At 49.0% G+C, this 25,012-nt stretch overlaps 1 protein-coding gene across 2 annotated transcripts in view; it reads left to right on the forward strand.

The window, feature by feature from the left end:
* The window catches only part of TBCD (tubulin folding cofactor D), a 176,376-nt gene that overhangs the window by 133,401 nt on the left and 17,963 nt on the right, over window positions 1–25,012 (forward strand). For both annotated transcript variants that reach the window (XM_075579659.1, XM_075579660.1), the window contains exons 30-32: window positions 18,749–18,832; window positions 19,668–19,826; window positions 21,225–21,363. In XM_075579659.1, the coding sequence (XP_075435774.1) occupies window positions 18,749–18,832; window positions 19,668–19,826; window positions 21,225–21,363 (382 nt within the window). The remainder of the gene's footprint in view (window positions 1–18,748; window positions 18,833–19,667; window positions 19,827–21,224; window positions 21,364–25,012) is intronic.

Here is a 25,012-nt window from a genome sequence, read left to right on the forward strand (position 1 = left end):
TCGCGATACCAGCGCTTCGGAGGTTAGGAGCGATACCAGCGCTTCGGAGGTTAGGCGCGATACCAGCGCTTCGGAGGTTAGGCTCGATACCAGCGCTTCGGAGGTTAGGCGCGATACCAGCGCTTCGGAGGTTAGGAGCGATACCAGCGCTTCGGAGGTTAGGAGCGATACAGCGCTTCGGAGGTTAGGCGCGATACCAGCGCTTCGGAGGTTAGGCGCGATACCAGCGCTTCGGAGGTTAGGCGCGATACCAGCGCTTCGGAGGTTAGGCGCGATACCAGCGCTTTGAGGTTAGGAGCGATACCAGCGCTTCGGAGGTTAGGCGCGATACCAGCGCTTCGGAGGTTAGGCGCGATACCAGCGCTTCGGAGGTTAGGCGCGATACCAGCGCTTCGGAGGTTAGGAGCGATACCAGCGCTTCGGAGGTTAGGAGCGATACCAGCGCTTCGGAGGTTAGGAGCGATACCAGCGCTTCGGAGGTTAGGCGCGATACCAGCGCTTCGGAGGTTAGGAGCGATACCAGCGCTTCGGAGGTTAGGCGCGATACCAGCGCTTCGGAGGTTAGGAGCGATACCAGCGCTTCGGAGGTTAGGAGCGATACCAGCGCTTCGGAGGTTAGGAGCGATACCAGCGCTTCGGAGGTTAGGAGCGATACCAGCGCTTCGGAGGTTAGGCGCGATACCAGCGCTTCGGAGGTTAGGCGCGATACCAGCGCTTCGGAGGTTAGGCGCGATACCAGCGCTTCGGAGGTTAGGAGCGATCCAGCGCTTCGGAGGTTAGGCGCGATACCAGCGCTTCGGAGGTTAGGAGCGATACCAGCGCTTCGGAGGTTAGGAGCGATACCAGCGCTTCGGAGGTTAGGCGCGATACCTGCGCTTCGGAGGTTAGGAGCGATACCAGCGCTTCGGAGGTTAGGCGCGATACCAGCGCTTCGGAGTGGTCTGGAGGTAGGCGATACCAGCGCTTCGGAGGTTAGGAGCGATACCAGCGCTTCGGAGGTTAGGCGCGATACCAGCGCTTCGGAGGTTAGGAGCGATACCAGCGCTTCGGAGGTTAGGCGCGATACCAGCGCTTCGGAGGTTAGGCGCGATACCAGCGCTTCGGAGGTTAGGCGCGATACCAGCGCTTCGGAGGTTAGGCGCGATACCAGCGCTTCGGAGGTTAGGCGCGATACCAGCGCTTCGGAGGTTAGGAGCGATACCAGCGCTTCGGAGGTTAGGCGCGATACCAGCGCTTCGGAGGTTAGGAGCGATACCAGCGCTTCGGAGGTTAGGAGCGATACCAGCGCTTCGGAGGTTAGGAGCGATACCAGCGCTTCGGAGGTTAGGAGCGATACCAGCGCTTCGGAGGTTAGGAGCGATACCAGCGCTTCGGAGGTTAGGAGCGATACCAGCGCTTCGGAGGTTAGGCGCGATACCAGCGCTTCGGAGGTTAGGAGCGATACCAGCGCTTCGGAGGTTAGGCGCGATACCAGCGCTCTCGGAGGTTAGGAGCGATACCAGCGCTTCGGAGGTTAGGAGCGATACCAGCGCTTCGGAGGTTAGGAGCGATACCAGCGCTTCGGAGGTTAGGAGCGATACCAGCGCTTCGGAGGTTAGGCGCGATACCAGCGCTTCGGAGGTTAGGAGCGATACCAGCGCTTCGGAGGTTAGGAGCGATACCAGCGCTTCGGAGGTTAGGAGCGATACCAGCGCTTCGGAGGTTAGGAGCGATACCAGCGCTTCGGAGGTTAGGAGCGATACCAGCGCTTCGGAGGTTAGGAGCGATACCAGCGCTTCGGAGGTTAGGAGCGATACAGCGCTTCGGAGGTTAGGAGCGATACCAGCGCTTCGGAGGTTAGGCGCGATACCAGCGCTTCGGAGGTTAGGCGCGATACCAGCGCTTCGGAGGTTAGGCGCGATACCAGCGCTTCGGAGGTTAGGCGCGATACCAGCGCTTCGGAGGTTAGGCGCGATACCAGCGCTTCGGAGGTTAGGCGCGATACCAGCGCTTCGGAGGTTAGGAGCGATACCAGCGCTTCGGAGGTTAGGCGCGATACCAGCGCTTCGGAGGTTAGGCGCGATACCAGCGCTTCGGAGGTTAGGAGCGATACCAGCGCTTCGGAGGTTAGGCGCGATACCAGCGCTTCGGAGGTTAGGAGCGATACCAGCGCTTCGGAGGTTAGGCGCGATACCAGCGCTTCGGAGGTTAGGAGCGATACCAGCGCTTCGGAGGTTAGGAGCGATACCAGCGCTTCGGAGGTTAGGAGCGATACCAGCGCTTCGGAGGTTAGGCGCGATACCAGCGCTTCGGAGGTTAGGAGCGATACCAGCGCTTCGAGGTTAGGCGCGATACCAGCGCTTCGGAGGTTAGGAGCGATACCAGCGCTTCGGAGGTTAGGAGCGATACCAGCGCTTCGGAGGTTAGGCGCGATACCAGCGCTTCGGAGGTTAGGCGCGATACCAGCGCTTCGGAGGTTAGGAGCGATACCAGCGCTTCGGAGGTTAGGAGCGATACCAGCGCTTCGGAGGTTAGGAGCGATACCAGCGCTTCGGAGGTTAGGAGCGATACCAGCGCTTCGGAGGTTAGGAGCGATACCAGCGCTTCGGAGGTTAGGCGCGATACAGCGCTTCGGAGGTTAGGAGCGATACCAGCGCTTCGGAGGTTAGGAGCGATACCAGCGCTTTCGGAGGTTAGGAGCGATACCAGCGCTTCGGAGGTTAGGAGCGATACCAGCGCTTCGGAGGTTAGGAGCGATACCAGCGCTTCGGAGGTTAGGAGCGATACAGCGCTTCGGAGGTTAGGAGCGATACCAGCGCTTCGGAGGTAGGAGCGATACCAGCGCTTCGGAGGTTAGGAGCGATACCAGCGCTTCGGAGGTAGGAGCGATACCAGCGCTTCGGAGGTTAGGAGCGATACCAGCGCTTCGGAGGTTAGGCGCGATACCAGCGCTTCGGAGGTTAGGAGCGATACCAGCGCTTCGGAGGTTAGGAGCGATACCAGCGCTTCGGAGGTTAGGAGCGATACCAGCGCTTCGAGGTTAGGAGCGATACCAGCGCTTCGGAGGTTAGGCGCGATACCAGCGCTTCGGAGGTTAGGAGCGATACCAGCGCTTCGGAGGTTAGGAGCGATACCAGCGCTTCGGAGGTTAGGCGCGATACCAGCGCTTCGGAGGTTAGGAGCGATACCAGCGCTTCGGAGGTTAGGAGCGATACCAGCGCTTCGGAGGTTAGGAGCGATACCAGCGCTTCGGAGGTTAGGAGCGATACCAGCGCTTCGGAGGTTAGGAGCGATACCAGCGCTTCGGAGGTTAGGCGCGATACCAGCGCTTCGGAGGTTAGGCGCGATACCAGCGCTTCGGAGGTTAGGAGCGATACCAGCGCTTCGGAGGTTAGGAGCGATACCAGCGCTTCGGAGGTTAGGCGCGATACCAGCGCTTCGGAGGTTAGGAGCGATACCAGCGCTTCGGAGGTTAGGAGCGATACCAGCGCTTCGGAGGTTAGGCGCGATACCAGCGCTTCGGAGGTTAGGCGCGATAACAGCGGCTTCGGAGGTTAGGCGCGATACCAGCGCTTCGGAGGTTAGGAGCGATACCAGCGCTTCGGAGGTTAGGAGCGATACCAGCGCTTCGGAGGTTAGGCGCGATACCAGCGCTTCGGAGGTTAGGAGCGATACCAGCGCTTCGGAGGTTAGGAGCGATACCAGCGCTCTCGGAGGTTAGGCGCGATACCAGCGCTTCGGAGGTTAGGAGCGATACCAGCGCTTCGGAGGTTAGGCGCGATACCAGCGCTTCGGAGGTTAGGCGCGATACCAGCGCTTCGGAGGTTAGGCGCGATACCAGCGCTTCGGAGGTTAGGCGCGATACAGCGCTTCGGAGGTTAGGAGCGATACCAGCGCTTCGGGAGGTTAGGCGCGATACCAGCGCTTCGGAGGTTAGGCGCGATACAGCGCTTCGGAGGTTAGGCGCGATACCAGCGCTTCGGAGGTTAGGAGCGATACCAGCGCTTCGGAGGTTAGGAGCGATACCAGCGCTTCGGAGGTTAGGAGCGATACCAGCGCTTCGGAGGTTAGGCGCGATACCAGCGCTTCGGAGGTTAGGGAGCGATACCAGCGCTTCGGAGGTTAGGAGCGATACCAGCGCTTCGGAGGTTAGGCGCGATACCAGCGCTTCGGAGGTTAGGAGCGATACCAGCGCTTCGGAGGTTAGGAGCGATACCAGCGCTTCGGAGGTTAGGAGCGATACCAGCGCTTCGGAGGTTAGGCGCGATACCAGCGCTTCGGAGGTTAGGAGCGATACCAGCGCTTCGGAGGTTAGGAGCGATACCAGCGCTTCGGAGGTTAGGCGCGATACCAGCGCTTCGGAGGTTAGGAGCGATACCAGCGCTTCGGAGGTTAGGAGCGATACCAGCGCTTCGGAGGTTAGGAGCGATACCAGCGCTTCGGAGGTTAGGAGCGATACCAGCGCTTCGGAGGTTAGGCGCGATACCAGCGCTTCGGAGGGTTAGGCGCGATACCAGCGCTTCGGAGGTTAGGCGCGATACCAGCGCTTCGGAGGTTAGGAGCGATACCAGCGCTTCGGAGGTTAGGAGCGATACCAGCGCTTCGGAGGTTAGGCGCGATACCAGCGCTTCGGAGGTTAGGCGCGATACCAGCGCTTCGGAGGTTAGGAGCGATACCAGCGCTTCGGAGGTTAGGCGCGATACCAGCGCTTCGGAGGTTAGGCGCGATACCAGCGCTTCGGAGGTTAGGCGCGATACCAGCGCTTCGGAGGTTAGGAGCGATACCAGCGCTTCGGAGGTAGGCGCGATACCAGCGCTTCGGAGGTTAGGAGCGATACCAGCGCTTCGGAGGTAGGCGCGATACCAGCGCTTCGGAGGTTAGGCGCGATACCAGCGCTTCGGAGGTTAGGAGCGATACCAGCGCTTCGGAGGTTAGGCGCGATACCAGCGCTTCGGGAGGTTAGGCGCGATACCAGCGCTTCGGAGGTTAGGCGCGATACCAGCGCTTCGGAGGTTAGGAGCGATACCAGCGCTTCGGAGGTTAGGCGCGATACCAGCGCTTCGGAGGTTAGGAGCGATAACAGCGCTTCGGAGGTTAGGAGCGATACCAGCGCTTCGGAGGTTAGGAGCGATACCAGCGCTTCGGAGGTTAGGCGCGATACCAGCGCTTCGGAGGTTAGGCGCGATACCAGCGCTTCGGAGGTTAGGAGCGATAACAGCGCTTCGAGGTTAGGAGCGATACCAGCGCTTCGGAGGTTAGGAGCGATACCAGCGCTTCGGAGGTTAGGAGCGATACCAGCGCTTCGGAGGTTAGGAGCGATACCAGCGCTTCGGAGGTTAGGCGCGATACCAGCGCTTCGGAGGTTAGGAGCGATACCAGCGCTTCGGAGGTTAGGAGCGATACCAGCGCTTCGGAGGTTAGGAGCGATACCAGCGCTTCGGAGGTTAGGAGCGATACCAGCGCTTCGGAGGTTAGGCGCGATACCAGCGCTTCGGAGGTTAGGCGCGATACCAGCGCTTCGGAGGTTAGGAGCGATACCAGCGCTTCGGAGGTTAGGAGCGATACCAGCGCTTCGGAGGTTAGGAGCGATACCAGCGCTTCGGAGGTTAGGAGCGATACCAGCGCTTCGGAGGTTAGGAGCGATACCAGCGCTTCGGAGGTTAGGAGCGATACCAGCGCTTCGGAGGTTAGGAGCGATACCAGCGCTTCGGAGGTTAGGCGCGATACCAGCGCTTCGGAGGTTAGGCGCGATACCAGCGCTTCGGAGGTTAGGAGCGATACCAGCGCTTCGGAGGTTAGGCGCGATACCAGCGCTTCGGAGGTTAGGCGCGATACCAGCGCTTCGGAGGTTAGGCGCGATACCAGCGCTTCGGGGTAGGGGTTCGGAGGTTAGGAGCGATACCAGCGCTTCGGAGGTTAGGCGCGATACCAGCGCTTCGGAGGTTAGGAGCGATACCAGCGCTTCGGAGGTTAGGAGCGATACCAGCGCTTCGGAGGTTAGGCGCGATACCAGCGCTTCGGAGGTTAGGAGCGATACCAGCGCTTCGGAGGTTAGGCGCGATACCAGCGCTTCGGAGGTTAGGAGCGATACCAGCGCTTCGGAGGTTAGGCGCGATACCAGCGCTTCGGAGTTAGGCGCGATACCAGCGCTTCGGAGGTTAGGCGCGATACCAGCGCTTCGGAGGTTAGGAGCGATACCAGCGCTTCGGAGGTTAGGAGCGATACCAGCGCTTCGGAGGTTAGGAGCGATACCAGCGCTTCGGAGGTTAGGCGCGATACCAGCGCTTCGGAGGTTAGGAGCGATACCAGCGCTTCGGAGGTTAGGAGCGATACCAGCGCTTCGGAGGTTAGGAGCGATACCAGCGCTTCGGAGGTTAGGAGCGATACCAGCGCTTCGGAGGTTAGGCGCGATACCAGCGCTTCGGAGGTTAGGAGCGATACCAGCGCTTCGGAGGTTAGGAGCGATACCAGCGCTTCGGAGGTTAGGCGCGATACCAGCGCTTCGGAGGTTAGGAGCGATACCAGCGCTTCGGAGGTTAGGAGCGATACCAGCGCTTCGGAGGTTAGGCGCGATACCAGCGCTCGGAGGTTAGGAGCGATACAGCGCTTCGGAGGTTAGGAGCGATACCAGCGCTTCGGAGGTTAGGCGCGATACCAGCGCTTCGGAGGTTAGGCGCGATACCCAGCGCTTCGGAGGTTAGGAGCGATACCAGCGCTTCGGAGGTTAGGAGCGATACCAGCGCTTCGGAGGTCTAGGAGCGATACCAGCGCTTCGGAGGTTAGGCGCGATACCAGCGCTTCGGAGGTTAGGCGCGATACCAGCGCTTCGGAGGTTAGGCGCGATACCAGCGCTTCGGAGGTTAGGAGCGATACCAGCGCTTCGGAGGTTAGGCGCGATACCAGCGCTTCGGAGGTTAGGAGCGATACCAGCGCTTCGGAGGTTAGGCGCGATACCAGCGCTTCGGAGGTTAGGAGCGATACCAGCGCTTCGGAGGTTAGGCGCGATACCAGCGCTTCGGAGGTTAGGAGCGATACCAGCGCTTCGGAGGTTAGGCGCGATACCAGCGCTTCGGAGGTTAGGAGCGATACAGCGCTTCGGAGGTTAGGAGCGATACCAGCGCTTCGGAGGTTAGGAGCGATACCAGCGCTTCGGAGGTTAGGCGCGATACCAGCGCTTCGGAGGTTAGGAGCGATACCAGCGCTTCGGAGGTTAGGAGCGATACCAGCGCTTCGGAGGTTAGGAGCGATACCAGCGCTTCGGAGGTTAGGCGCGATACCAGCGCTTCGGAGGTAGGAGCGATACCAGCGCTTCGGAGGTTAGGAGCGATACCAGCGCTTCGGAGGTTAGGAGCGATACCAGCGCTTCGGAGGTTAGGAGCGATACCAGCGCTTCGGAGGTTAGGCGCGATACCAGCGCTTCGGAGGTTAGGAGCGATACCAGCGCTTCGGAGGTTAGGAGCGATACCAGCGCTTCGGAGGTTAGGAGCGATACCAGCGCTTCGGAGGTTAGGAGCGATACCAGCGCTTCGGAGGTTAGGCGCGATACCAGCGCTTCGGAGGTTAGGCGCGATACCAGCGCTTCGGAGGTAGGAGCGATACCAGCGCTTCGGAGGTTAGGAGCGATACCAGCGCTTCGGAGGTTAGGCGCGATACCAGCGCTTCGGAGGTTAGGCGCGATACCAGCGCTTCGGAGGTTAGGAGCGATACCAGCGCTTCGGAGGTTAGGAGCGATACCAGCGCTTCGGAGGTTAGGCGCGATACCAGCGCTTCGGAGGTTAGGGAGCGATACCAGCGCTTCGGAGGTTAGGCGCGATACCAGCGCTTCGGAGGTTAGGAGCGATACCACGCTTCGGAGGTTAGGCGCGATACCAGCGCTTCGGAGGTTAGGCGCGATACCAGCGCTTCGGAGGTTAGGAGCGATACCAGCGCTTCGGAGGTTAGGCGCGATACCAGCGCTTCGAGGTTAGGAGCGATACCAGCGCTTCGGAGGTTAGGCGCGATACCAGCGCTTCGGAGGTTAGGAGCGATACCAGCGCTTCGGAGGTTAGGCGCGATACCAGCGCTTCGGAGGTTAGGAGCGATACCAGCGCTTCGGAGGTTAGGAGCGATACCAGCGCTTCGGAGGTTAGGAGCGATACCAGCGCTTCGGAGGTTAGGAGCGATACCAGCGCTTCGGAGGTTAGGCGCGATACCAGCGCTTCGGAGGTTAGGCGCGATACCAGCGCTTCGGAGGTTAGGAGCGATACCAGCGCTTCGGAGGTTAGGAGCGATACCAGCGCTTCGGAGGTTAGGAGCGATACCAGCGCTTCGGAGGTTAGGAGCGATACCAGCGCTTCGGAGGTTAGGCGCGATACCAGCGCTTCGGAGGTTAGGAGCGATACCAGCGCTTCGGAGGTTAGGAGCGATACCAGCGCTTCGGAGGTTAGGAGCGATACCAGCGCTTCGGAGGTTAGGCGCGATACCAGCGCTTCGGAGGTTAGGAGCGATACCAGCGCTTCGGAGGTTAGGCGCGATACCAGCGCTTCGGAGGTTAGGAGCGATACCAGCGCTTCGGAGGTTAGGCGCGATACCAGCGCTTCGGGAGGTTAGGAGCGATACCAGCGCTTCGGAGGTTAGGAGCGATACCAGCGCTTCGGAGGTTAGGAGCGATACCAGCGCTTCGGAGGTTAGGCGCGATACCAGCGCTTCGGAGGTTAGGAGCGATACCAGCGCTTCGGAGGTTAGGAGCGATACCAGCGCTTCGGAGGTTAGGAGCGATACCAGCGCTTCGGAGGTTAGGCGCGATACCAGCGCTTCGGAGGTTAGGAGCGATACCAGCGCTTCGGAGGTTAGGAGCGATACCAGCGCTTCGGAGGTTAGGCGCGATACCCAGCGCTTCGGAGGTTAGGCGCGATACCAGCGCTCGGAGGTTAGGAGCGATACCAGCGCTTCGGAGGTTAGGAGCGATACCAGCGCTTCGGAGGTTAGGAGCGATACCAGCGCTTCGGAGGTTAGGCGCGATACCAGCGCTTCGGAGGTTAGGAGCGATACCAGCGCTTCGGAGTGTTAGGCGCGATACCAGCGCTTCGGAGGTTAGGAGCGATACCAGCGCTTCGGAGGTTAGGAGCGATACCAGCGCTTCGGAGGTTAGGAGCGATACCAGCGCTTCGGAGGTTAGGCGCGATACCAGCGCTTCGGAGGTTAGGAGCGATACCAGCGCTTCGGAGGTTAGGAGCGATACCAGCGCTTCGGAGGTTAGGCGCGATACCAGCGCTTCGGAGGTTAGGAGCGATACCAGCGCTTCGGAGGTTAGGAGCGATACCAGCGCTTCCGAGGTTAGGAGCGATACCAGCGCTTCGGAGGTTAGGAGCGATACCAGCGCTTCGGAGGTTAGGCGCGATACCAGCGCTTCGGAGGTTAGGAGCGATACCAGCGCTTCGGAGGTTAGGCGCGATACCAGCGCTTCGGAGGTTAGGAGCGATACCAGCGCTTCGGAGGTTAGGCGCGATACCAGCGCTTCGGAGGTTAGTCGCTTTGGAAGCAGGTGGTCCCTGGAGCTGAAAATGGCTAAAAATATACGATGGTTTGAATTGCTCCTTTAAAGCAGCAGTTCACCATTATTTTATTTTTTTGCATCTTTAACTTCCTTTTTAGAGATGTATTTTTGCCCTTTCCAAAGCTGTTTTTATTTTTGAAATGTGATGATTCGTTCAGGAGATATCTTGTAAAATATGAAGTGCCTGGGAGCTTTATATGGAGGCTCTTCCCAGATCCCAGTGCAAGAAAATCAAAAAAAAATTAACACTAGAAAAACATTAAAAAGAAGAGAGCTGGACGTGCTATGGGAACAAGATACTAACATTGTATGAGTTTCACTCCTCGAGGCTTCTGGGAAAGGGGGGAATGTGGTGTTAAAGAAATCAGGCCAAAGTAATAAAACCGTGGGCAATGTAGATATATTTTGTGTTATACAATGGATTTTGTTGCATTAAATACGTGCCTACTATATGAATTGCTATTGTAGTTGGTTTCTGGTGACCTCATTCTGCAATCCGTGGTTCGTATTCAATGACTTTCTTTCTTCTTCTGCCACTATATAAAAGTAGCTAGAATGTCCCAAACACTAGCCCGGCGCACAGGAACGTGCTGGAATAAAAGCGTTACATTGGGACTGTACGGCTAATGGGAACACTAGCCCGGCGCACAGGAACGTGCTGGAATAAAAGCGTTACATTGGGACTGTACGGCTAATGGGTGGCTCTTGCTTGCCCTTTGTGAGAGCCGGCAACCGGAGACCTAGCGACGTCGGAACTATCTGACAACGTGTATCTTCTGTCCTGAAGGCTTCTCCTCAGCGGGAATCGGCATTATTCTCACTACAATGAATACGTTCAGTCCTTTACAGCAGCGAGGCTCAACCCCAGTCCTCAAGGGCCATCAACAGGTCAGGTTTTAAGGATATTCCTGCTAAAGCAGAGGTGGCTCAGTCTGAGTCACCTCTGCTGAAGCAGGGATATCTGTGACTGGAGTTGGTTACCCCTGCTGAAATGTAACATTCTAGCATGACGGAGAACCTGTTAATGTCCTTGGACTTTTTAATTGGGGTTTTAAATGCTACATAGCTAATGTTTTATCAGTTTTGGATAGGTTCTTAAAAAAAAAAACCTCAAGGTTTTTAAGGGTGTGCGTCTTTATTCATTCAATAACCTTCAGCAGAACAGAATACAGCAATTAACTAGAATATTAGACATTACAAGATCCCTGTATCATGTACAGTACTGGGTAATAATATAGTACACAGCATTGCATAGGAACAGTGCTGTACTTTTACCAAAGACGTGGCGAATGTTACAGTCCAGCAAGGAACAGGTTAAATTGGATACACACTTTGGTGTTTGACATTTTTATAAAACAATGTAACCAAATGTCTAACAAAATTCCGATTTGTTTTTTCACAAGTAGAAAGCAAATGTATTCCTGCTCCAGTAATCCAGTGTACTATGCAGCGCTTGTATGCGATTTGCAGACACTTTTATGATGTAAAGAAGACAGACGTGTAAGAATAAATAGCGAGAGTCCCACAGAAAGTGAGCAAACGGCATATTACAGACTGTGCACTAGAGGGAGCCGTTGTACAGCGTAGCAGTTCTATTCTGTGTACTCCTACATAACACTCTGGGACATACAGTATTCTGTTTGTATAGTTCCCCTACATACAGGTCCCCTTGCTGCCAAATGCAGTTGTCACCCTCTTATATGAGACATACCTAGGTATGTAATTCTCTGCCCAACAGATGACACTTGGGTTATTTTACCCGTAGCAGTTAATAATAGTCCAGGAGTCTCTACCATATCTCCCCTCTCCTCCTATTGGTTCCATGAGATGACATTATAAATGGACTTTTTGCGTAGAAGAATAACGAATGATGTAATGCCAGTGAGTAAGCCCTGGCGGAGTCACTGCACCAGCAATTAACCATGCGACTACGGACATTACAGCACCTAAAACAGGCCTCTAAAACCAGTTTCCCCGAGGGGCCGGATTAGAAAAGAAATTGGGAGTAGAAGGGCCATAAAGTATCGTCACTTAATGTGGGGTACATTTAAATTCATGTACATGCTGGCAAAATGTTCACGCACAATAATCTTTTAACATCTGCGCCATGTACATTTTCTTACAAGTGAGTTTTAGTGTGAACATAATTGCACTTGGCTGCTTGTCCGACTACAGTGAAATAAGAGGAAGCAGACCGTCCGAGGGCTACTTCAAGACCCTTTCAGGGGCCACCCTAACCCCGGGAGCCCCCCCCTGATGTAAAAGGTCACGTTTTGTGTCTGATCTGTTTGAGTACATGGATTTCACGTAATATTCAGGGCTTTCTTCTCGCTGCTGATTGGGATTGAAGAATACCGCAGTATAAGCGACGGGAATTCCAATCATCTCTTACACTTTATCCTTTTAATATATCAGTACAAATGATATCTTCTGTACCTGCTCAGCCATGTGTACGCTTTCGCCTCCCTCATGGTTTGTCTTGAAACGCAATACTTAATAAGCCTGTGTACAGATATCAATCTGTGCTGCTGCAGCTCAGCGGATGAGAGACATTGTGGAGCTAAACTAATCTTGTCTGATGCTTGGGATTATCTTCGCCCATGAAAAGCTTAGTCTTTTTTATGTTCTTTTCCTAGTTATCTACTATATTAAAGGTATGTATATATGTGTGTATCTTCAGGAAGGTATGAACTCAGTGACTAGCACTTTACAAAGTTACATGTATTGCATGTTCTAAATAATTGAAGTTGATTAATTAGGCAAAGTATAGACAGTAGTTTCATTCAAAGCGGGAAGAATTCTACAACTTGAATGTAAATTGAGTTAGTGACTTTCTTGTTTGAAATATTGGTCACTTATTTTCCATTCTATACTGATTGACGCCGGTTAGGTAGAAATGTTATTTATCTGTGTGTGTCTGTGTGTGTGTGTGTGATGGTGGGCAAAAAAAAGGTGACAAAAGTGTGCTCATTTGCATGTCACTTCCCAGAATCCCTTGCTGCGGTGGAAGCACTGTATGCTGGGTGATGATGAAAGGCGGGGTTGCAGACCTGTCTTAAGACATGCAAATGAGCACACAGTAATATTTTCATTTGAGATATATATATATATATATATATATATATATATTATATATTATATAAAGAAAAGAGAGATGTGGATTTCTGTTTGCATGCTGTCACACTTTTACACTACCACAAGAAAAACTTTTCTTTGTGTGTTTAGAATTAAAAAATCAGCCCACAATTGGTAGAAGTGACCCCAAATTCTGCGGAAACCAAAGATTCCTCCAAGACAAACGAAAGCCAAAACCGGGAGCGGTGCCGAGGTGAAGAATCCGTGATCTTTAACATTTCATCTCACATTCTGACGCCAGCTGACCGAAGTATCCTCAATAAGGGACTGTCCTATGTCCCCACCAATTTGCAGAAGCCCTTTGAATGGGAGGTGGACTTGGTTAAAATGAACCGTCAACTACGGCTTAATGATTTCTTTCATAAAATGAGCGATGACCACTTTATCACCAGGGAGCCCACACACCACAGGCGGATCTTCAAACCTAAACGCACCTTTCATCCTCAAGTCATCAACCACATTATCTCTACCTTTTTATGGGTCTCGTTGAAAGGGATACCAAAAGCCAGATCAGTAACCATAGGACTAATTACAATAACATCACAAAGGAAGAACGGCAGGCAACCCTCAAACGCAACAAGGATATCAGGGCAGCGGATAAGGGAGGAGACATAGTAGTCATGTTCTATGCCTACTACAGAGAAGAAGTGTTGACACAACTTAACAGAGATCACCATAAAAGGCTTATTTCTGATCCCTCCACAGCTTACAAACGGGAGCTTGACTCCATTATTCGCATAGGGGTTAGCAACTCGTGGATCACTGAGGATACTGCACAGTTCCTTACCCAGGATCATGCCAGTATTGTATACAGTGCCAAAAGTGCATAAATCACTTACGAAGCCACCTGGGAGACCAATTATTTCAGCAAGGTGGTTCCTATGCCACCGCATCTCCCAGTTGTGGACTGTCACCTACAACCATTGGTGACCAAAATGCATTCTTATGTTCGGGATACCATGGACTTCATTAACAAATTGGCTAAATCAACAATAAATCTCAGCAATGCCATACTAGTAACCTTAGATGTCTTGAGTTTGTACACCAACATACCGCACCATGATGGAATGGATGCCATCAGACAACAATTCAGCAGGTACACTGGCCATACTGAACCGCCCCCTGAATTCATTTTACTCCTTGTAGAAATCATACTACATAAAAACTTTCAGGTTTGAATAATCGTTCTAACAGCAACTGATGGGATCCAATATGGCCCCGTCATATGCAAACATGTTCATGTATGAGGATGAACAAACTCACCTCCTCAACGATGCCCCACATGTGGAATGTATTCAACATTATACCTGCTATATAGATGGCATATTTATGGTTAGAGGTGTGGTAGTGAACAAGAACTCATTGAATATGTATCGTACATCAATAACATTCCGTCAACCATCCGTTTCACATCTTGCTACTGTACAACAAAACTGAAATTACATTTTTAGATCCTGTGGGGTACATACAGAATGTGACTGCACTAGGATTTTTAATAAACACACTGATAAGAATACGCTTCTGGATGCCAAGAGCCATCACCCCCCTGCCATTGAAGACGGGACTTCCGTTATCTCAGATGCTGAGAGTAGGCAGGATCACGAGTAATCCATTGGATGTAGAGAAGCCTCTATCCAGAATGTCTGATCGCTTCTGTGATAGAGGCTATGATGAAGGCGAAATACAACTTGCTCTAGCTGAAGCAAGAATACCAACCAGAGAAAAACTACTGGAGCCGGCAGTCCATGTAGTGACTACATATAGCACTTTCTCCTAACCTCATTCAGAACAGCGTGTGAAACAACTGGCATATCTAGGCAAATGACAAGAAAATAGGCCAACATTTTGCTAATCCCCCCCCCCCTGTTCTGCTACAGAAGGGGGCCCAGTTTGGGAGACTTATTAACGCAATCAGACTCTGGAGAAATATGCGGTTACACCCTTGTGGTTGACGGAGACGGTAGGGGTATACAAATGCCATGGCTGCGTTAATTGCCAATATATGTCAGTGGGCAAAAAATGTGCCCATCCTCATAATGGCAATCCCATCAAGGTTTTGGATTTTTTAAACTGCGACTCAAAATTTGTGGTTTATTTTATCAAATGCCCCTGCGGCCTATACTATGTGGGTAAAACCACAAGAATGCTTAAGGAACGCATAGCTATGCACAGATCCACAATAAGGAAGTCTCTCCTTGGTACCGATGGAGTTGATGACCTGAAACATTTACCAGTGGCAAGGCACTTTAAAGGAAAGGGGCACAGCCGTGCGACATTCCGGTGCATGCCTATCATACAGGCACATGTCCCCACATGGGGAGGTGATAGAACAGTCATGTTACAACTAGTGGCTACGATGATACACAGATCAGTACTCTTCCTTTGTTTCACTTATCTGGCACATCCCTGTATGCCCAATCTTTCTAAAAATGAAGCTTGACCTTTTCTTACGGGCGCTGTTTCTGCCGTCTCGCACTGAACGCCACATTTAACGATGAGCATTTGGTATTAGTGCTTGCCACTGATTAGTCACATATCGGTTTAAGGGCCGGTCACGGTGTAATGCCGGCTTCATGCCGTGGAACGCGCGGAGGGCTGCCCTAGGGCAGAAGTCTAGGCGCCATGTGCCAGCAATAAATCGGAATGTAGAAGAGCAGGGTGTTAAATGTACATCGGGGCAAGGCATGACTTTGTTACATGACAATGGCATGCCCTAGGCGTGCAGTGAGACACGAGGAATGAAGACATTTGTTTGCTTTAAACATTCTGTTTTGTTATCTTGTAATGAAGGAAGGGTGGAGGCTGTGAGGAAAGACGTCGGATGTAGCAATAGAAGTGCAAGCCCTGCCGCTCTGTTATTAAGACATTTTTTGTTAATGTCGCATTTCAGCGAGACTCATTATGCTCTAACCCGGCGGTGGCCAACTCTAGTCCTCAAGGGCCACAAACAGGTCAGGTTTCCAGGATATCCCTGCTTCAGCACAGGTGTCTCAATCACCTGATTGAGCCACCTGTGCTGAAGCAGGGACTGATTGTGCCACCTATGCGGTAGTAGGGATATCCTGAAAACCTGATGTGTTAGTGGCCCTTGAGTACTGTAGTTGACCACTCCTGTTCTAACCAGTCTTGTTCACAATGCCGCGTGCCTGAGATGGCTATTTTAAAAATAGACCAATATAGCTGCCTTTTTGTCAAAATGAAATAATGTTTTGCTGCCACGTGATTGTGTTTATTATACAGTATATAAAATTAAGAGCAATAAAAACATGATTGTAACCCCTTCACCGCCTTGCTTGCCAATGCATAGAGGCCCCAACGGCAAGAACACGCTTTAAAATACTTCGATTTACCTGCGTCCTCAAAATAATTTGGGGATTTCACCCTTAAAAGCCATATTGGCTTAAACCAATTATATTGCCCAAAAGCACAGGCGAGAAATATTAGCATTACCAATTCCTTGCAGGCTCCTTATCGCCTGAGTACTGCATAGTGGGGGCGTACATGGAGATGTGAATCAGGTTGACCTGTCTGTCTGTCTGTGTTCTTACCACTGACTCCTGATTACTCCTTTAGTCCAAGCTCACCTCTTGTGAGTGTCTCAGAGACCCAAACAGCACTGGTCTGAGCATGCACATTTATATCAACGTTGCTGGGAAAAGAGGTTAAAAGAAATAGATCACAAGAGAAAAAAATTGTTATCTTTAATCTAGTATTCTCACGTTTCATATGAAACCGCTCAGATGAGGTAACACAAGTGTAATAATCTCCAGACATACAAAGCCTAAGGAATGAACATGCTGAATAAACCGGCTTCTTCCTATTAAACCAGAAAATATGAACTATTGACACTAACGTTGAACTGACAGGTGCTTCTTTACGCAGTTCAGCTGTAGAAATGCTGTGTTTTCATTCTGTTTTATACTCTTATCGCTGGGGCAATAATGATCATTGTGGTCTTGACTTCAGTCATGACTGCATGGGTCAGTACGGTCCGATAACACCTAATCAAGGCCACATTTGTCTTGGATTTATTTATAAGTGCGTTTGCTAGGAGAGTTAGTCAGTGCTACCTTTAAGATAATAAATGGGTTGGCGGTATAGTGCGGGGAAGCAAGGTAGGGAGCCATCAAGGCTTCAGGCGTAAGATAGCAGTCGACTGGGGCAAAGATCGCCATTGACAAACCTCTGATAACAGATATTGGCGTTCAATCGGCGTAACCGATCATTAAGGTCAGTAGTAGTTAACGCAGGATCAGTTATTAGAGCTTAATGAAACGCTGCTGCAGCGAGAGATTACAGCGGAGATGTAAGAAGGGGCGAATAGAAGAACGAAGAATCTTTCAGTTGGCAAGCCATTATACCATATTAAAGAGCACTCCATGTCACTGTAAACATACATACAGTATATATTTATATATATTTATATATATATAATAACGCATAATAATTGCTACTTTTTTCCCCCCATAAATAATGTCTGAACTCTAAATGAATGTAAGTTAAATTATATTTAAGGAGGATTTTCAGAGTGCTAACTAAATATTCTATATCTGCTTTCCTGTGGCTGTTTCCAAAAACCTTCTTAGTGTATAGTAAATTTAAGAGCCAAATGGGTCTGCAATCTAATTCTATATATCTCCGAAATCCCGCTGCAACTAGCGGATAATACACGTCACGGTGCCTTCTTGCATGTATGTGCGGTCTCAGAGGTGGTGGATGCTGCTACTGGAATAGGAGACTGGATAAACCCAACAATCTTTAAAGGCCATCAGTTGTTCTGAACCTTACACCTTGGAACTTCAGGGGTATGACGGTGATTATATAGCGCATTGTGTTTTTCTCATTTGTTTAGAAGGTGGAGGGGATTGTTGAATGAAAACGACAACTCTTTCAGAGAATGCCAAACACCACGGTTTTGAGATTTATTTCCATTTGAATAGCTAAGTTTTGAGGCAGTGAATCTATGTGAAGTTTTGTTTTTTAAGGTTTCATGGGAAAATCTACAACCTTCACTTTTTTGGATGTGAACGCTCTTTTCTGCATGACGGGTTGTTTGCTGGGACTTGTCCAATATGTCTACAGGTGCTAAACAGAAACGCCTTCTAAGACTTATTTGAAGAAAAAGAGAAAAAAAAACAACTTGAAACCACGAAGCTTTGAGATATAGAATTTCATATATTTGTGCTGGCTAGCTTCAAAAGTTTGGAGGCAGGTCAATATTAGTTAAAAATTTCTCAGACGGCACAAAATCTCAACCGTTTTTCTTTAAAAAAAAAAAAAAAAAGTAAAAGTGCCACCTGGCTGTAATTTGAGACCTTAAATTGATCAACAACTTTTCCGTTCATTCTGAAACAATGCTGGAGTCAGACTATTGCGGAATTAAGTTGTGCGTGTGTTTTGTTTACGACCTTCACATAATTGCTCTGTTTTCCATAGCAGAGAAAAATCTCACTGGACTTTATTGCTCACTTAAACATTTTACTGCAAAAAAAGTTGCTTCTTGCGAAATTCTGCACCTTGGAACAGCTGTGCCACATGTACGCATGGGTGTGCGTAATGCTGAAAGAGTGGCTCCGTAGCAATGTCACAGCCTCTGAAGTTGTTGAATCCGGTTCCAGTCACAGGGTCCACTCTCCCTGTGACTTTGGGCAAGTCACCTAATCTCTCCGTACCTCAGGCACCAACATTAGATTGTCAGCTCTGTGGGACAGACATTTATTGTGCTGGACGTTTCTATGCACAGCGCTGCATACACTGCAAGATAAAATATTAGCGCTCTAGAATATTGGTTGCGGAAATGGCAAAGCTATTACACCCCGTTTTATGTAACATGGGTGTACCCCCTGTCCGTATAAGCACCTGGGCACACAGTTCCCCTAGCTGCACACAGACACCTCCTGCTCCCATTCTTAGCTACATTCTGCATATTAAACCTCAGAGTATCTGTGAATGTAATCATCTCGTCTGCCCCATCACTTCATGTGTTACCTATAATGTCTGACTGAAAAGATGGGCTTGTTATTAGTGTCGTTAAATCCTCCTGACAATGTCGATACAAAATATCAACACATTCACTGATTTTCTCTTTCCTTTTTATAGGGTGCGAGAAACTGCCATGACCAGTCTGATGGATGTCACGCTTCTGCTAGTAAAGAGGCAGCCAGATCTCATAGGGCCAGACTTGTAAGTGAAATACATCACGTTTGTAAAGACATGACGTTTCATAGGAATAAATGGGTGTTTTGCAGTGTCAGCATGTGTCATTCTGGGGACAGTGATGCAAACCTTTATCTGCCAGAGACATTAATAGCCTGGTTGTTAATTGACAACTGTGGATGTCGAAGGGATACACACTACTCGACCCATAAACTCTTGAGGAAAGGATTGGGGAGACACTAGAAAGTGGGGTTCTGAAATTGAGGTGTTAGAAATTCATAGAAATGACAAATTTAAACAAAGTCTGTAAACTTCATAGCAGTAGAAGTCCTACATATATCATGGTATCATCAGAGAACCGTTCAAAGCAAGGTTAAGACTAAGTATACATTCTTTCTTTCCAGGAAGATATATTCCAGGAAATAAATGTATTTAAAAGAATATATGGGTTTCAGTTAATGGTTGTTCCTCCAGCACTTTTCATGCTTAATTCATGTTTAACTTCTAATCTTTGGTACTTGGAGATCAAAAGGGACTTTACTGGCTGTATATTTTGGAGAAGTGTAGCTGTTTACTTTATCAGTATAAAATCATGACCACAGGAGATGAAAGAGAAGTCCTGGACACAATGACATCTTTGTGTCAAACTTACGAACCATTAAGAATAAGGAATTATATAAATCAAACAGCCTCGATATCTAGTTAATGCTAGGAGCCTGGACCATGCCCTCCTGACCCTGGAGAGTGTTAATAACGTAGTTATATTTTATCCTCATCCTGACCAGGGTACCCCACAGTTTGAATTTGTGGGTTGAATTCTGTTGATTTAATGTTATGTTGTGTTATTTGTGTTATCCTGCAGCAGCCAGCGGATGATGTGTTGCCTGTCGCAACAGTCGGCTGAAAAAATTGATCGGTTCCGAGCGCATGCCGGCGCTGTGTTTATTAATCTCCTCTACTTTGATAGCCCACCAGTGCCACACATTCCACATCGGGAAGATTTGGAGAGAATATTTCCGAGGTAAAAACCTAAAACTAGCTGCCTTCGCTTTTATATCCAGTTTGCAGAATGTCCTTTAGAATACCTTTTGAGGTGTCTCTCTCTACAGTATGCCATGTTTGTTACAGTTTGAATAGGTACTGTCCACAAGCAAATCCAGAGAGAGTGTGACGCACAGCTAAAAAGAGTGGGTCCACAATAGCATAAAAAATAAGTCCTTTATTCGTCCATATGCAGAAACAGAAGTGAAAACCTCCAACATGTTTCGTGCCCCAGCAATTTTTCAAGGAGTGCTGGTGCATGAAACATGTTGGAGGTTTTCACTTCTGTTTCTGCATATGGACGAATAAAGGACTTATTTTTTATGATATTGTGGACCCACTCTCTTTGGCTGTGCGTCACACTCTCTGGATTTGCTTCTGGACGTCTCAACAGTGACAGCACGCCTGAGCATGGATATAGGATGGGGGCACTTCTAATATGTGAGTTACAGTTTCTATATTATTATATATGTGGTTCAGCTAGATCCAGGGATCGTCCTAATGAGGGGCTTTGTGGTGGGTTCATTCCCGGTACCTTGCCCCTTCAGGGATTATTGGTCCCCATGAAGACTGCAGACCACTGAAGAACTGTGTTTAGTCTATCCTGTAGCCCCCGTACCAGTGCTGTGGACTTATATAATAGATACTTATATCCTAGATCCGTCACTAGAGTTCTTGCATCACGGAACATACTCTGCACATGAATAGGTGCTGTAACTGGTGTAACTTATATAACAGAGCACGGTCAAATCCTTTTCTTTCTTCCTTTTATACAAATCTCTTACCTTATTCCTCCTTTTTTTTGCCATCTTTCTCCTTCTACATTCTCCTTTTCCCTTTCATGATTCCTGCCTTTTACATACATGTGTACTGCTATCCGCCTTTAGATCCTACTTAAACATTGCCGATTGGTGCGGTGGGGATATCTGTGTGCTATAACAAAGGGTGTGATTGCATGTGTAGTCATCAATGTATCTGCTAACATGTAAGTTATCTGAAGTGTTGTGCGTCTAATATTGGGATCATTTGTAGGCTACTATATGATGTTGAGCTTTGGCACTTGCTTTCCACTTTCCCTTTATATAAGCGAGTTTATTATAACGTATTTGGTTCTTAGCTTGTCAATATCCCAGTTCCACAATTGTAGTTGATATTTAGCAAGGTCAAGTATGCGAAGGACACGATGATTAGCCACAAAGTTGCTAACCTATCGTAGAAGGACCAGTTTGGATTTAATGGGTCTTACACTATTAATGCTGCCTGTGCTATGGGGGATCCATTTATTGAACTTTTGCAAAGCTGTTCAATAAGACGACTAAAGTAATTCAAACATGATCAAGAATTGGGGAATGAATTTACCCTTTTTTCCCCTGCATAGATCAGAAGCAGAAACTCTAAACTGGAATGCTCCATCACAAGCCTTTCCCCGAATCACACGGCTTTTGGGATTACCAGCATATCGATACTACGTACTAATGGGACTATCTGTTTCTGTTGGCGGTTTAACAGAATCAACGGTAAGAAAGCCGGCTAGGAGTACACTGCACTCGGATTCATTATCACTTGGATGAGATTGTGAATAATCCTTATTTGCAACTTTTTTCCTGCTTGAAATCTTTAAGGGCACATGGATTAAGGCAATACACACTACTTGTATTGGTTTGGTCAATACATTTTGTTTTTTTACACATTATTATATAAAGAAATAAGTATAACGCACTATTGTGAGATATAAGCAGTTATGTGGGAGGTATCTTGGATTACAGTAATAATTGTATTTGCCTAGTTAAATACATTAAAATGGTGGTAACAAACTTATCTTGCTATATACCACCAACTTTTTACAGTAGAGTGTAAGTTCACATATATATCTATACCTACTGAAGGTCTCTGTAGATTTAACAAAAACAGAGCGAGAAGAGAGACCCTTCTTAACTGGCCCTCGCAAAATACCCCGTGGCCTTCAGGAACATGAGGGTGGGAGGGGCCACTGATGGCAAACGCAACTTTTATTTGCAAATAATAATAAAAACCAAATGAGTGAGCGTAATTAGGATATAGGCGTACGGAGTACCACATTTTACGGTGTTGCGTGCGATCAGATAACCACGCGCTAGGAAAGTTTGAAGTAACAGATTTTTTTCTAGTTACTAAAAGATTGCAAATCGTTAGACAAGATTAAGCCTTCTTACGTAGGACACGTTCCAGTCACCCCGCAAAATAGCGGTGGCGCCCGGGGTGTTTGCAGGACTATGCTAGAGCACTACTCACCGATGCGTGTGAGAGACCTCCAGAGCTAGGAGGGTTAACAGAAACCACAACTGATGAAACCGGGGTTATTCTAAGCTATTGCTCATCTTTTCAAATAGATATTATTCATAGCAGACGTGGACAATGCCAACAGAGAAGGGTCGCTGTGCAAATTCCCCCCACCGTACCAAGGAACCAAGCCTTCCCCACGTGCTTCTGTAACCTCAGAGCGCACATGAGTGTTGGGATTAGGGACGTTTGCCATAGTAACTTATTTAAATATTTATAGCTGTGCTCTGGGGGAAGGAATCTGCTATTGATTAACGCGCAGCTCTTTAATGTCAGAGTAATACGGTAACTCTTTGAAATCTGTGATGATTTTTGTTTTTCATGCCACGCCGTATCAGTTACCGAGTTCAGAGTTCAGAGTTTGGCAGCAAAGCCAAATTATAATGGTTTGATATACTATATGTTTACCCACAATCCTGCGGCTTATGTAATATCCTTTCCAGCATATTACAGCTTGGACAAAGAACGTCGCTCTCTGTACCAAGTTTAACCATGGATTACAATGCAATATTCTCTTACCAGTTTAGTGTCTAAGCAGTGGGTTATTGTAAGCAACATAATCAGGTAGATATAAAAAAAAAACCTCAATCCCTTGCGTAGTGAAATTATTTCATATTAAATCTGAAACTGTTTAACCCTCTTGCTGACTTAAGGGATTTCTGCTTCTATTATGTTTGCTATTTAAGCACAGAATATATATATTTGAAAGATTTTTCACTATTAAGTACAATGATAGAGGTTCTAGTATCTAAGGTGGAAACCCCACTAACCGCTTCTATACTTATACTCCAATATAGCAAAAGAAGACACTGCACACTCAGATTATATTAAAACTATATATATATTGTAAAAATACATGTTAGTTAAATGTTCAATTTAAGAAAACTGCGAAAAAAACAAGATGATAACAGATTGACGTCCTACCCAAGGTACGCAGCCGCTCTGCCAGTAATTACAGGGGTGAAGGGAATGGTTATTTTGCAAACAGGCAGAGAACTGACCCAATTGTATGAGATGTGGCGGTCCCCAAAAAGAGAAACTGTACCACTTATGACGTCTCTTCCTTATCATTATACACTGCCATCCAAGCAGTGTTTAAATATGTATATGTAATTAAAAGGACTTTATCTGGAACGAACAAATATGTATAACGATCAATCATATCTTGAACAAGTCAAATAGTTATCATTGGGGAAATGCACAGATAAACCTGTTAGAAAAGGGTGCATCGAACTAAATAAGACACTCCTTTCCTTTAAACACCATACCTCCCTATTGTGAGATGGTGGTTGCTTGTGTTTGTGTTACCGGTCTCGATGTATTGTCCATGTGTACAACACGTGATGCCTCTTAGACGATGAGTGGACTAATTTCCTGTACATTTCCTTGTCTCACAGTCTGCTTGAGACGCGCACAACACAAGTCTCTTCTCGCCCACGGGGCTAACAATAAAAACTCATCAAAGCAAATGTGACTAATTATTCAGATGAGGTTACAGAAGGGAGCAGTTTGGGAATAGTTTTTGTGTCGGTGTCGGGGCCGTCTTTGGGAAAGACAATCCCGGCGTATAAATGTTTACATTAAGAAGACCGACACCGCTACCTAACTGGGACGTTTAGGGACATGGAGGGTGTAACCATGTGACGGGGTGAAGGTAAGGCGACCAAGTCACTCCGGGAATTAAACTCTCTATTACAGACACGTTGCAGCTTGTCAGGGTTTTGATGAGGCTGAGCGGGTTTTGAGCACCCTTTATTACTCTATAGCCATATTTTGTTGGGGCAAAAGATGTACAGTACCAGTTACCACTGTACAGTGCAGCATAATATAGGATAATGAGTCCTTGTCGCCACGAGTCCACGACCTGAAGTTATAATACCGCAGGAACAGGTACTTTTACGTTGTTTGGCTCTAAGCACTAAGACATTGGGCAGTGTCCCCCACTTCAGAGGTCAGTATGCTAACTTAGGATGCTACTTTTCTATAGTTATTGTGTTTCTAGATTTCCCACCTGGGATTTGTGAATATTCTTTGTTCTTTTCTGTTACAATAGAGGTTCCCAACATGGAGCGTAAATACAATTCATGGTGCATCAAGCCCTGTAGGGAATAAAATCCAGAGCTCGGCCAACAGACCCAATGCAAACAAACCTGGTGATTATATGGCACTGCGCTGGGGTGTGACCGGGCCAACAGACCAATGCAAACAAACCTGGTGATTATATGGTACTGCGCTGGGGTGTGACCGGGCCAACAGACCCAATGCAAACAAACCTGGTGATTATATGGCACTGCGCTGGGGTGTGACCGGGCCAACAGACCCAATGCAAACAAACCTGGTGATTATATGGCAGTGCGCTGGGGTGTGACCGGGCCAACAGACCCAATGCAAACAAACCTGGTGATTATATGGCAATGCACTGGGGTGTGACCGGGCCAACAGACCCAATGCAAACAAACCTGGTGATTATATGGCAGTGCGCTGGGGTGTGACCGGGCCAACAGACCCAATGCAAACAAACCTGGTGATTATATGGCAGTGCGCTGGGGTGTGACCGGGCCAACAGACCCAATACAAACAAACCTGGTGATTATATGGCAGTGCGCTGGGGTGTGACCGGGCCAACAGACCCAATGCAAACAAACCTGGTGATTATATGGCAGTGCGCTGGGGTGTGACCGGGCCAACAGACCCAATGCAAACAAACCTGGTGATTATATGGCAGTGCGCTGGGGTGTGACCGGGCCTTTACATGCAGAGTAATAGATACATTACACACATGCCAGGGCTGGTGTCCTTGACATTTGCTCCTGCAGGGCAGTAGTACACACTTATTTGGTGTGTTAG

This window comes from Ascaphus truei, chromosome 22 (genome assembly GCF_040206685.1).
Source record: "Ascaphus truei isolate aAscTru1 chromosome 22, aAscTru1.hap1, whole genome shotgun sequence".
In the NCBI taxonomy this organism is placed as follows: domain Eukaryota; kingdom Metazoa; phylum Chordata; class Amphibia; order Anura; family Ascaphidae; genus Ascaphus; species Ascaphus truei.